This window comes from Schistocerca americana, chromosome 8, assembly GCF_021461395.2.
Source record: "Schistocerca americana isolate TAMUIC-IGC-003095 chromosome 8, iqSchAmer2.1, whole genome shotgun sequence".
Lineage (NCBI taxonomy): Eukaryota > Metazoa > Arthropoda > Insecta > Orthoptera > Acrididae > Schistocerca > Schistocerca americana.
In genome coordinates, this window is record NC_060126.1 from 124,934,505 (window position 1) to 124,948,985 (window position 14,481).

The window sequence follows — 14,481 nt, forward strand, 5'->3', positions numbered from 1 at the left end:
CTGCTCTTCCAAGTTCATTTCTATCTCTGAACGAATTACAGTATCGTCACCAAACCTGAAAGTTTTTATTTCTTCTCTCTGGACTTTAATTTCTTCTCCAAATTTTTCTTCTGTTGTCTTTATTGCCTTTCAATGTACAGATTGAATAACGCTGGGGACAGGTTACAACCCTGCCACACTCCCTTCTCATCCAGTGCTTCCCTTCCATGCTCTTCGACTCTTATAACTGCCGTCTGGGTTTTATACAAGTTATGAACAACCTTTTTCTCCCTTTATTTTTCCTCTGATACCTCTCTCTATGTCTATAAATGCTGTAAACATGTGGTTTCCCTTCTTTAACCTATCTTCTGAGCCATAGGATCAGTATTACCTCGTGTGTTCCTACATTTTCTGGGACCGAAACTAATACTTGCTGAAATTGGCTTCCACCACATTTTTCATTCTTTTGTAAATAATTCGTACCAGTTTTTTTGCAACTAACACTTCCTAATCTTAAAACTCAATGATGTGTACTTCTGTCAGCCCCTGCGTTGTTTAGAATGTTTAATATATGAAATTTATAACAAACTGGAAACACTAGGTAATTAGCTGGTAATGATATAACTATCTCTACCATGTATTTGTCCGCCCCAGTAGCTGAGTGGTCAGCGTGACGGATTGCCGTCCTCTGGGCCCGGGTTCGATTCCCGGCTGGGTCGGAGATTTTCTCCGCTCAGGGACTGGGTGTTGTGTTGTGTTCATCATCATTTCATCCCCATCCGGCGTGCAGGTCGCCCAATGTGGCGCCGAATGTAATAAGACCTGCGATATGGCGGCCGGACCTGCCCCGCGAGGGGCCTCCCGGCCAATGACGCCAAACGCTCATTTCCATTACCATGTATTTGACAGAAAATTGCAGAGAATCCAGGAAGATGTAGCTATACACAGGCAACATGGCATGGGTTCTTACCTGCCCGTCTTCGGCTACTGAGCCGCCTCGGCAAACGATTCGTTCCCGTACGCAGCTTGTGGCTGCGAGACGAGAACGTTGACGACGTGCTGGAAGAACACTTGCCGGTAACCAATGTCGGCTTCTTGCACTTCTTGGACGCTCGAGCTGGCCTCGGCTGGAAGAAGACAAAGTAGTAAGTGCATTTGACTATCATCAAATCAGTACCATTAGTGGAATATCAGTACAATGTGATTATAAATATCGAACAATGTCAGTAGGCTATGTTTGATAACAGAGGTCATATAACATGAGTAAGAAAAAAGGTATTGGAAAAACTTTCAGGGAGCATTCCTTACACGTAGGAAAAGAAATTACACGATATACCTTGTCAGTCCAAATAGCTTGAAGACTGGATTAATTAAAAAATAGAGAAAAGTTAAGATGGTGATGTAATGCTTTAGCTGTTTTACAGCGTGTTCCCCCACTTGACTACAATGCAAAGAACATTTATACAACAATGTGAAATTGTCAGAAAATCCTTCTTTTGGATGTTGTTCGACTTGCTCGTCACACTGGCTTGAATTTCGGGTGGATTGCCAAAGCATTGATCTTTGTGTGAATTTATACTTTTTATCATTTTGTGGTAGGTTCATATTGATAACACCTAGCCTGGTCATGCGTGACGATGTTTCCCGTAACAGAACTGTCCATGTGTCTATCAAGCTACGGCAGGGGTCCATGCATCACTACTTTTGTTCGTAGATCAAGATTTGCGGAATAAACTTTGCACGCCCATTTCCCTTGTTCAGACGTCCTGGAAAAGTTCTTTAATAATTTATTTAGAGATATTACTTCATTGCGGTATCTGAAAGAACAAGGTATATACACTATGGTCGAAGTTTTACTATTAAAGACTCATTGCTCACAACTAATTGGTCAAATGCACAAATGGTATAACTGGAATAGGATTTATTATGAACAGAAAGGCAGCCTAGAGCGTGAGTTACTGTGAACAGTTCAGTGATAGAATTCTTCTCATGAGAACAGACAGCAAACCAACGCCGACAACAATGGTTCAGGTATACATGCCGGCAGCGCAAGCAGGAAATGAAGAGGTAGAGGAAGTATATGAGGCTACTGAAGGGGCGATTCAGTACGTAAAGGGGGTTGAAAATCTTAGTCATGGGGGATTGGAATGCGGTTGTAGGCAAAAGAATACAAGGAAGGGTTAGGACAGAATATGAGTCTCTTATTAGGAATGAGAAAGAAGAAAGAATAATTGAGTTCTGCAACAAATTCCAACTAGTTATAGCGAATATTCTGTTCAAGAATCACATGAGAAGGAGACACACTTGGAAAAGGCCAGGTGATATGGAAGGTTTCAGTTAGATAACATCATGATCATGCAGAAATTCCGAAATCAGATACTGGATTGCAAGGCATGCCGAGCAACAGATACAGACTCATACCATAATTAGCGGTAATGAAGAGTTGGCTGAAGTCCAAGACACTAGTCTGGAAGAATCCATGCACAAAGAAGTGTGATACGTAAGTAAAGTACTAAGCAACTAATAAACACACTTAAAGCTCTCTGAGGCTACAGATACTGCAATGATGAATAGCTCAGCAGACAGTTCAGCTGAAGAAGAATGGACAGCTCTAAAAAGTGCAATCACAGAAGCTTGAAAGAAAAACACAGGTACAAAGAACGTAACTGTTTGAAGACCAAGAACCAAATGTTCGGATTAAGAAGGGTATAAGTCCGGGTGCAGTCTTCGAGTCTACTGTTCAATTTATACACCGACGAAACATGGCGGAAATAAAAGAAAGGTTCAAGAGTAAAAAAAAATTAAAAAAAATGGCTCTAAGCACTATGGGACTTAACATCTGAGCCGGCCGATGTGGCCGAGCGGTTCTAGGCGCTTCAGTCTTGAACCACGCGACCGCTGCGGTCGCAGGTTCGAATCCTGCCTCGGGCATGGGTGTGTGTGATGTCCTTAGGTTAGTTAGGTTTAAGTAGTTCTAAGTTCTAGGGGACTGATGACCACTGATATTAAGTCCCATAGTGCTCAGGGACATTTGAAGCGTTTTTGATGGTAGTTCGATAGAAGGTGGAAAAGGTGAAAAGATTAGTGGAATAAGGTGGATGCAGAAGCACTTCCCGATCAATTCCTGAAAAGTGTTTTGTATCAGTCTAGCAGAATGCGGTCGGGCGTTATTGTGGAGTAACATTACTTCACGCAGTCCTCCTGGTCGTTGTTCTTGGACTGCGTCTGCAACACGTCTCAGTTGTTGACAATAAATGTCAGCAGTGATGGCTACACCTTCTGGGTGCATGACATTATCTTTTGTGGATGAGCGCAGCTCTCTGAGTGAGGAGTTGCTAGTTTGTTTTGGGCTCACCGATTTCTTCCTTTTCCTCATGTTAGCAGAAAGACACCATTTCTCGTCACCAGCAACGATACATGACAGGAGCAAATTGATGACGAACAAGCACAGATGCACATAAGCCCACTCACTGATTTTTGTGATTTTGACTTAGAGCATGAGATACCCCTATACCAGATTTTTGAATCTTACCGACTAGAACATGCAACTGTGGAATGGTCACAGTTCATCACACCTGCCAGTTCTCGAGTAAAATGACGTGGATCATTGTGAATTAATGTGTTTAAACGATCTTCATCAAACCCCGAAGATCTTCCTGAGTGTGAAGAGTCACTAATGTCGAGACGATCATTTTCGAAACGAGAAACCATTTTCTTGCCGTGCTCTGAGCAATCAAATTATCTCCACGGCGCAAATGTTTTTGGCTGCTTCCGCTGCCATCACTCCCAAATGAACTCAAACAGCAGAATATATCGGAAATGTTCCCATTTATCCACTTGATCCACAGCTCCACTCACTATCTCCAAATGATAAAATGACAATATGTTAAATCAAATAGAAACAAAGAACTAGAAATAAAAAAAACAATCGACAAATAAACGCATAGTGACCGGAATATCGACTTGCAAAACAAGAACGCTACGAACTTATGCACAAACCTAGTATAACTCACTAGACAGCGTGGCTAACTGAGAGCATATACCAAGTTTGTATCCATCCAGTATTTGAGAATAACAGTACTTCGTGACTTACAATGTTCACACTTAATTTCAAACCTTTACGAAATTGTTTCTCGCCGACATCTTCCACGAAATAATAAGATTAAATGTGTATTGCTTACTACATTTTCGCTGTCCATGCAGTAAAAGTGCCGCATCAGGGATGACGCTTTAATTTATTATTTCTTTACCGTTAATTATCGCAACACATTTTTCAGGTAGTATTCACATATATCACTGAATGTACGTACAAAACTATGAGGGTTGCCCAGAAAGTAATGCACCACATTTTTATCTCAACCGAAAACAATGCTACGAATGCGAAACGTTACGTATGTATTATTTGAATTCTCCTGAGCGATCGTGCCAAGTTTCCGTCACTTCCGATAGATAGCATAGCTGCAGGACTGTTTCAAAATGTACGTTACAAGCAACGCGCCGTCGTCGAATTTCTCACTGCAGAAAAAGAAACTGTGGGTAATATTCACAAATGCTTGTGCAAGCGTTTGCTGTCGACAGAAGTACAATTAGTCGCTGGGGACGGTAGCTGAGGTCATCAGAAGGCGGTTCGGCGGAGGTCCACGATCAACGGCGGTCGGGGAGACCATCTACGGGTGTCACACCTGTCATGCTGCAGCGAGCTGAAGTCGTCATCCGCGAGGACAGACGCATTACGACTCGGCAGTTGGCGCTGCACATGTCAATCATTGAACACAGTTAATACGGTGAAGCACTGGCTCCGACGTTAATTCAAGGATTGGTACCGCCAGGACATACACGCCCTCGTTTTGCGCTGGAGGAAGGCATAGAACGGGGTGGAGATTACGTGGAAAAATTGGGTGTGTATGCAAAACATCCTTTCATGTGTGTAACTCTCATTATGTTCAATAAAGAATTGTCGAAGAAAAAAATGCGGTGCATTACTTTTCTGGCAACCCTCGTTTATCATTGTACGATTTATCATATGACGTCATAGTCAATGAGATGGCCGGCTTTACTGGCCGAGCGGTTCTAGGCGCTACAGTCTGGAACCGCGCGACCACTACGGTCGCAGGTTCGAATCCTGCCTCGGGCATGGATGTGTGTGATGTCCTTAGGTTAGTTAGGTTTAAGCAGTTCGAAGTTCTAGGGGACTGATGTGGTGGCGCGCCAACTCGACACATCTGTACCAGATAGAATACATCTGTGATGTGACTGAACGTGATGTCAGAGCTCATCCTCCCCTCCCCGAAATTACGGGAGTTAGGTGACTCGAGTGTAAGCAGATGTGGTACCAACTCCATCGAGCGACCTAGCAAGGCCTCATTGCTTCCATGCCACGACAAGTTGCTGCTGCTATCCGTGCCGAAGGTGGACATACCGGCTCTTAGATACGTGGTCATAATGTTGTGGCTGATTTATTAAATGCGTAGTGGAAGGGCTAATTACACTTCCTGGCAGATTAAAACTGTGTGTCGGACCGAGACTCGAACTGGGAACCTTTGCCTTTCGCGGGCAAGTGCTCTACCATCTGAGGTACCCAAGCACGACTCACGCCCCGTCCCCAAAGCTTTACTTTTGGAAAAATCCCCCAGGTTGTGGCAAAGCCATGTCTCCGCAATATACTTTCTTCAAGGAGTGCTAGTTGTGCAAGTTTCGCAGGAGAGCTTCTGTGAAGTTTGGAAGGTAGGAGACGAGGTACTGGCGGAAGAACAGCTGTGAGGACGGAGCGTGAGTCGTGCTTGGGTAGCTCAGATGGCAGAGCACTTGCCCGCGAAAGGTAAAGGTCCCGAGTTAGAGTCTCAGTCCGGCACACAGTTTTAAATGGTTCAAATGGCTCTGAGCACTATGGGACTCAACTGCTGTGGTCATAAGTCCCCTAGAACTTAGAACTACTTAAACCTAACTAACCTAAGGACAGCACACAACACCCAGCCATCACGAGGCAGAGAAAATCCCTGACCCCGCCGGGAATCGAACCCGGGAACCCGGGCGTGGGAAGCGAGAACGCTACCGCACGACAACGAGATGCGGGCACAGTTTTAATCTGCCAGAAAGTTTCATATGAACGCAAACTCAGCTGCAGAGCGAAAATTTCATTCAGGGTTAATTGTAATTTGTGAAAAAAAGACTTACTTGGAAGAGTACAGAGGTGAACTCGAAGCTGCCCGGCCTGGGCTTCAGCTTGGAGACGGAGCGGCGAAAGGCGCGCTTGAGGCCGCCCCCAGCGCCCCCTGGGGCGTACAGGCCCTTGCGGTGCTTCTGCTGCTTCTTGCGCTGGCGTCGCATGATGCTCTTGCTGCGCTGGTACAGCTCGTCGCGCGTCAGCGTGAACGCCAGCTTCAGGAGGAACTCTTTGTAGATGGGCTTGAGGTCGTTGAAGGACATGCCCTCGGCGTCGATGATGGCGTCCAGGATGTCGTCGGTGGAGTGCAGCCCCTCGTGCACGCGGAACTCGGTGAACAGCTCGTTGAAGCCGAGCGGGCTGCTGCCGCCGTCGCTGCTGTGCAGGGTGCCGCCCCCGCCGCCCCCGACGCCTCTGGCAGCGCAGTCGCCCACGCCGACGCCGCCCGCCCCACCGCGTCCACTGTACCTGCACGAGTGCCGAGTAATCCTTATTCTAAAAGGGTCAATCAAAAAGTAATGCCTGTTAGTTTGTCCCCCTTCAATGCAGTTTGTTAAGCGCAAAATTTCAGTTTGGTGCAATTCCGCAAAGCTTCGTCTCCAATCCAATACAGTAGTAGTTTGTGCGTCAACAGATGCCAGTACCAAAGTCGCTTGCAAAATGACATAAAGCGATGTTGCATTAGACAGCGCCATTCACGTCAACGAAAGACTGAAACCTGAGCCAAAACATTACGAATACCTGCTTAATAGCTTGTTTGTCCGTCTTCGGAACGAAATGGGTTCTGCGTTTAAGGGATTCGAGAGTTTGCTGGTAGGTTTGCGGAGGTATCTGGCATTAGATGTCTACGCACGGGTCATGTAATTCGCGTAAATAACGGGCCGCTGATTTGTGTACAGGTGAAGGCACCCGATAAAGACCCAGATGGGTTCCATAGGATTTACATCAGGCGAATTTGGTCGTCGAGACGTCAACCTGAGTCCACTATAATGCTCCTCAAATCACTGTTCAAAAACGGATCTATGCACTACGGGACTTAACATCTGATGTCATCAGCCCCTAGACTTAGAACTACTTAAACCTTACTAACCCAAGGACATCACACACATCCATGCCCGAGGCAGGATTCGAACCTGCGACCGTAGCAGCAGCGCAGTTCCGGACTGAAGCGCCTAGAACCGCTCGGCCACAACGGCCAGCTCAAATCACTGTATAACGGTTCTGATTCCGAGACACGGACAGTTAACTGCTGAAACATGACATCGTCTTCGGGAAAGACATCAACTTTGAAGAAATGCAGGTCGTTCCGAGCTGTCAACGTGTCTTCGATTACAACCACAAGTCTCACGCAACCGCAGGGTTATGTCTCCCGCACCATCATACTGCTCCCACCAGTCTGCATGCGTGGTACGCTGCACGTTCCGAGCCGCCATTCATCTCGATGACGGCGTTTGTGGAGACGACCATTGACCTAGTGTACCAAAAATTTGATTCGCCACAAGAGCCGACACGTTTACACTGATCGACGGTCGAATCACGATGGTTCCGTGCCCACTGCAGTCGTAATTGACGATGTCTTTGGGTGAACATGTATACACGGAGGGATGGTCTGCTGCGGAACAATGTACGATGAACGTGTGCTCCGAAAAACTTGTGCGTGCACCAGCGTTGTGCTCTTTCGGCAGAGATGTCACAGATCTCCATCTGTCCTTTTTTACAGGGTAGACTACTCCGAACCCCACGTTCTGTGAAGAGTCGTGGAAGTCGAACCATTTATCACCTAGTGGCAGCTTCAGTGCCCTCCTGCGTCTCTCCGTATATGATCACGACAGTAGCACATGAATATTCGACCAGCTTCTCCGTTTTCGAGATACTCATTCACGGGCTCTGCGCAATAACAATTTGACCTTTGTCAAAGTTTCTTATCTCAATGGATTTTCCCATTTGGGGCCCATATCTTCACTAGTGTGATACCCCTCTGTGTCTGCATACTTTTATTACCACGTCACGTGCCCGCAACGCCACAGGCGGTATTCAGCGCCGCGGTGGGCAGTGGTCACAATGTTTTGGCTTACCACTGTTTGTGTACTGTAATACAACTATGGATATCAGCACTGTTAAACGATGGGTTGGTCGCTGTAACGAAACTGAGGGGCAAATACCGTTGGCTGACTAAACATGGAGCGGCAGGCCAGTGACTTCAGTAATTCCACATAACATTCCGCGAATCGATGACATCATTTGTGGTCACCACCGGATGGCTGCAATTGATTTGAGTTCCACTGCCTCCCTACACCAAAAAGCAGTGTCATGACTATCATTCAACGGTAATTTTTGAGAACATTTCTTGTGGAGAACAGTGGTCTGGCTAAAAGAGCTTTAAAAATGGACGCTAACAGTCTCGACAGCAAAAACATTTGTTTAGGTAAGTTTTTACCATCCTCAGACCTCCTCATTCCATGATGGGAGGTGGTGGCGGTGAATAGGGCGGATGTTGTAAGCAGTTATTTAGTAAATGGGATACTCAAACGTTTGTGCAACTTGGATACCAGGAATGTTATGCAATCAGAACAAAGGGAAAAGTAAAACAATTGCGTCCCAACTGTTCCAGCAATTCCGTTTGCAGGGAGAGGAGTTCCTAGAAAAAAGTTGTTACCAGAGACGAAACACGGGTACATTTTTTTGAGTCAATATCGAAGACACATCAATGGAGTGGTATCACAGGAATTCAACAAAGAAGAAAAAATTCAAAAGTGTGCGATCAGCTACACTATTCTGAGATAAATAGGGAATCGTTATTGTTTTTTCTGGAGCAAGAACGCATAATAAATTATGTCCAATACGTCAGAACCCGCAAATACCTTAAAGAACGTCTTCAATAGAATGAAAGCGCAAGAACACAGATCAGTCGACACACTACTGAAGAGATTGTGAAAACTGGATGGGAAATCTTTCCTCATCCCCCATACGGTCCTGATATGGCACTGCCAGAACTTCTATCTGTTCTGGCATTTAGAATAAGCTCATTGTGAGATTCCCTTTGAAGATGAGAAGGCCGTGAAAAGGTTCGTCCGTCAATCGCTTTGGAAGCAGGGCTGCGCGTTTTCCCACACTGGAATACATGCTGTTGTTAAAAGATGGATCAAAACTGAGGAAATGGAAGGAGATTATACTGAAAAGTCAGAAATTAATCGTCAATGTTGTGATTTTCAGTTTACGTAGCTGCGTTTGAAATTGTTGACAAATACAAAAAAAGGAGGCATTACTTTTTGAGGGACCCTCGTACAAGTAGGCAGCTGAGAAGAATGTCTTCGGTAGGTGAGGAGGGGAGTGGGGGGAAACAGACTTCCCACCTTACGCTCCAGACTTCCTTGTCAGTCTTGCTATGTTTCATTATTCGCCTTTTATGGTCCCACTGTTTCTTTTGCCTGTTTATTTAAAGCAGCAGAGCCAACGAGGAAACTATTAGTGAAAAGTCAATACAAAACATGCAGGCATCACATTCACATTAAAAGCACTAAAGGGACGGTAAGATCCTGCCATTTGTAATGTTTTAATTCAATAAAACGAAAAGTATATCTTGACGAAAAAACGCATTTGAGTAGTGGCACGCACAGTGGCAGTATTAATACCATATTTCTGAACTTGCTTGCACAATACCATACACACTCAATTGGAGAATTTGACTGATATTGTTTCGAAAGTATCAATGCACTGTAGGGGTTACACTATTTAATATGTTTATGTCACCCCAAACTCTTCAAGTCTCCCAAAGTTACTATGTTGCGGTAAGTGTGGACAGATTCAAGTTAGATATAGTGGGAATTAGTGAAGTATGCTGACACGAAGAACAGGACTTCTGGTCAGCTCAGTACATGGTCGTCAATACAAAAGCAAATAGAGACATTGCAGTAGTTGGTCTAATTTATATAAATAAACATGTAAATGTTCGTTTTTTCAAAGTCATAAATCTACGAAAGTTTTCCACCGATTGCTTTGAAATTTTACCACAACATTGAATTCGAATATGCGTGTGTTTTTATATATGTACTGGAGCCCCATAAGGTATATAAATGTATATATTCTGTACTTAATAAATATAAATTGGCAATATTCTGTTTATCAGTATATCAAACAGATTTTATTACCAGTTTTTTCTCATATTTTCGAAAACACAGAAAGATGTATTTTTTATTTGGTAGCATACTGTTTGTTAAACAGGGTGTCATTGTAATCTTCACTTTGAACAAATAGCTTCTAGAACATTTTGGGAAAACAGTAGTGGTTTATATAGAACTGAATGCGTGTGAAATCAGTCTGGAATCAAACGATTTGCGATCCGTATCTGTCTTTCTATGAACCTGTACTGCACGCATAGCATGTTTTTTGTTCCAAGAAGTGTTGTGCAACAAGCTCTCTTCTCTATAACAAATTGTATACTGTGTTTTTGTCAACCAAACTTCTTGTAAACAACCGTGTGTTGAGAAATCGTCGAAATAAATATGCCAAATTTGAAGTTCTACTGAAATGCTCCAGTCTCGTACAAGTAAGAACCCGGATGATGCTCATTATAGTGATGACTTATCTGAAATCATCCCCTAGACGCTGAAGCCAAATGGATATAAGTATTGATATAACATCTTCTCTTAGTGCATCGAATAGTAAGTACAATATTAGTGATACTTCACGGTAAATGATGACAGCTAAAACAGTTGCAGGATAAAGATTTATTAAAATTCTTGACCACGGTTTCTGTGTATATAAATATACCTTCATCAGAAGTAAAATACCTAAAATTACATCCTGCAATGAAGATTAATAAAAAAATTGCCTTTGGCACAATTGTTTTATTAATCTCCATTGCAGGATGTAATTTAGGTATTTTACTTCTGATGAAGGTATATTTATATATACCGAAACCGTGGTCAAGAATTTTAATAAATCTTCATCCTGCAACTGTTTTGGCTGTCATCATTTACCGTGAAGAATTTCAATAGTTGCTGTTTCAGCCATGTTTAAAATCTTGAAATTAGTGATACTCACTAGAAGTGCATGTATGAAATATTCGTAGTTTATCCAAGAGCGGATTGTTGTATAGGAACTGGCACCATAGTGAATACTGGTCCGTCTCAATTACTTTGCAAGCGAACACATCGAAGAAAAATGCACGGAAAGCATATTTCGAATCGGGTACCTTGCAAAATTCTATTATCTGATGTTCGTGATAGCATAGAAACCTCTACCACTCATATAATTTTAAAAGTTTCTCTCTCTCCTTCCAAACAGGCGCCGGAAGGCCCAACGGTACCGAAGGATCGCAGTATCATCCTCAGCTGATGGGCATCACTGGACGCAGATATGGAGAGGCATGTGGTCAGTACACCGTTCCATTTGTCGTTGTCAATTTTCGTGGCTGGAGCCGCTACTTCTCAGTCAAGTATCATTTTAACTGGCCTCAAAAGGGCTGGGTGCACCCCACTTGCCAACAGCGCTCGGCAGACTCGGACTGTTTCGCATCCAAGTGCTAGCCAAGCCTGATAACGCTTAACTCCGGGGATCTGACGAGAACCGGTGTTAACCACTGTGGCAAGGTCGTTTATCTAATGGTTTGGGACACCATCTGTTTCATTTCCCGTTCCTACAGTATATTTGAAAGAGAGGAGATGGTCCTTAAAATACGTCGCTCATTGTGGGCAAATGAAGGAGAATAATGCACTCTTGGTGGAATTGTTTACTTGCTTCAACAAGGACGGATCCAATTATGATTGATAACTTAGAAGAGCAGCTGAACGGAATGAATAGTGTCTTGAAAGGAGGATATAAGATGAACATCAACAAAAGCAAAACGAGGATAATGGAATGCAGTCGAATTAAGTCGGGGGATGCTGAGGGAATTAGATTAGGAAACGAGGCACTTAAAGTAGTAAAGGAGTTTTGCTATTTGGGGACCAAAATAACTGATGATGGTCGAAGTAGAGAGGATATAAAATGTAGAATGGCTATGGCAAGGAAAGCGTTTCTGAAGAAGAGAAATTTTTTTAACATCGAGTATAGATGTAAGTTTCAGGAAGTCGTTTCTAAAAGTATTTGTATGGAGCGTAGCCATGTATGGAAGTGAAACATGGACGATAACTAGTTTGGACAAGAAGAGAATAGAAGCTTTCGAAATGTGGTGCTATAGAAGAATGCTGAAGATTAGATGGGTAGATCATATAACTAATGAGGAGGTATTGAATAGGATTGTGGAGAAGTTTGTGGCACAACTTGACTAGAAGAACGGATCGGCTGGTAGTACATGTTCTGAGGCATCAAGGGATCACCAGTTTAGTATTGGAGGGAAGCGTAGAGGGTAAAAATCGTAGAGGGAGACCAAGAGATGAATACACTATACAGATTCAGAAGGATGTAGGTTGCAGTAGGTACTGGGAGATGAAGAAGCTTGCACAGGATAGAGTAGCATGGAGAGCTGCATCAAACCAGTCTCAGGACTGAAGACCACAACAACAACAACTAATATCTTGTTCGCTTCTCGTCGTGGTACGGACCTGGACAACGGTCCTCCGGCGTTGAGGAAGCTGCTGCTGCGTGGAATGGCGACCTTGGTGAGGATGTCGCCGCCAGGGGCGGGCCTGTGCTGACGCCGGACGTCGTGGTAGTCTGGTCCCGGGCCCGCACCCCTCCTGGGGTCGCTGCTGGCTGCAGGCTGTTGCTGTTGTTGTTGTTGCTGCTGCGGTGACTGGTGCCTCTGTTGCTGATGCTCTTGCTGTTGCAGCTGGTGCTGTGGTAACTGGTGCCTCTGGTTCTGCTGATGCGTCTGTGGTAACTGTGGCTTCTGCTGGTGCTTTTGGTGCTGCCCATCCTGTTGTTGCTGCTGATGCGGTGGTGTTGGTGCTGGTAACTTACGAGTTTGCCCCTGTTGCGTCTTCGACTGCGACTGTTGTTTCTTTCCGGACTTCTGCGGCGGTGGTATCTCCTCTGAGGACAGGACCTGAAACACATTTATTAAACCTAAAGTGTCCCGTTTCTTCAAATGTACAGGGTGTAGGGAGAGACAACCTCTTATAGGCTGCCTCGAACCTGAAATGGATACACATAGCCTACCTATTCTGTGCCGTGAAAAAGCCCCGCACGAAGACGACCCTTTGTAAAGTTTAGCTGATACAAAAACAATCAACATGCATTTATCGTCTAAAGTCCGTTTTAAACGACCATCTTCCTTGTCTCAGTCGACTGCTCATGGCGAGTGAGTCTAGTGCAGCGCCCCTGGCGCCTTATTCCTTCTAAAATATGGCCCTTACAAAGCTTTTTCGTGCTCAGTTCACACCAATTTTGAATATGGTACATTTGTATCCTCAAACACCCATTATCATCGTAGTGTGCTGGATTCGTGAACACCTTCCGCACTGTATTGTTCAAGCATGTCGCTTCTAACCATTTTCGAATGAAAACAGAATTTGAGTCGGAAATTATAATAACTTCGTCATTAGTTTGGTGCAAAAACTTGGGGAGTTTATCAACACCGACCGTTGCGGGTGTCTTTTTAAACGCTTCTTTGATAGTTTCCGGTTTAATTCCGTCCTCATGCAATAAAAAATAGATTTTTTGCATGTAAGCTGTCCAACCAACCTGTTACGAGTGGCCGTTTTTGGTTCCACATCAGCGACAGAACTACATGTGCTGTCTGCTTTGCAGTTTGGCACCTGAACGGTAGAAGATTATGAAGAACTATTACTTTTGCGAAAGATTGGAATATAGTAACAGAATACTTTGATTGTGGAGTTTATTAATGACTAAAGCAAAATTAACAGTGAATGCTCTTGACGAAGGTCATATGGTAAATTGTACACACACATGAGAACTGAAAGAAGGGGAGACGTGTGTTCCAAATATTTAAAAATACATGCATCAATGTGCTCGAGAAAATATGTACTTACAAACACATCAAACAATATTTAGAAGGCAGTAGACAGCGCTCTTTCACTTCAATCTTTGCGTCTTGCTCTCTTTCTAATAAGTGCCAAATAACACCTAAAATTTATTTTTCGTTAAGTGCATCTGTCATTGCTGAAACAAATTTAATTACAAATCGTTTATCTAGAGTTTCGTCTTACAACGCCGTCATCAGACGTTATTAACCGTAGTCTAGGCACTGTCAAGATTTGGAAAGAAGGACAAATTCCAGAAAAACTGAAAGATGTTTTAGTTCATCCAATATATAAAAAAGGAGATCGTCTGATTTACAACAACTGCAGGGGAATATCATTACTCACCTCTGCATGCAAAATACAAACATAATTTCATCAAGACCACAACTACATCTGGAATAAATTATTAAATTA

The 14,481-nt window shown here is 43.7% G+C and overlaps 1 protein-coding gene across 1 annotated transcript in view; it reads right to left on the minus strand.

Moving 5' to 3' along the window:
* Window positions 1–14,481, minus strand: part of LOC124545622 — a 247,759-nt gene that overhangs the window by 28,479 nt on the left and 204,799 nt on the right. Inside the window, exons 8-11 of the mRNA XM_047124569.1 lie at window positions 12,654–13,130; window positions 8,117–8,133; window positions 6,154–6,517; window positions 950–1,106 (exon numbers count right to left, since the gene is read on the minus strand). Coding sequence (XP_046980525.1) covers window positions 950–1,106; window positions 6,154–6,517; window positions 8,117–8,133; window positions 12,654–13,130 — 1,015 coding nt within the window. The remainder of the gene's footprint in view (window positions 1–949; window positions 1,107–6,153; window positions 6,518–8,116; window positions 8,134–12,653; window positions 13,131–14,481) is intronic.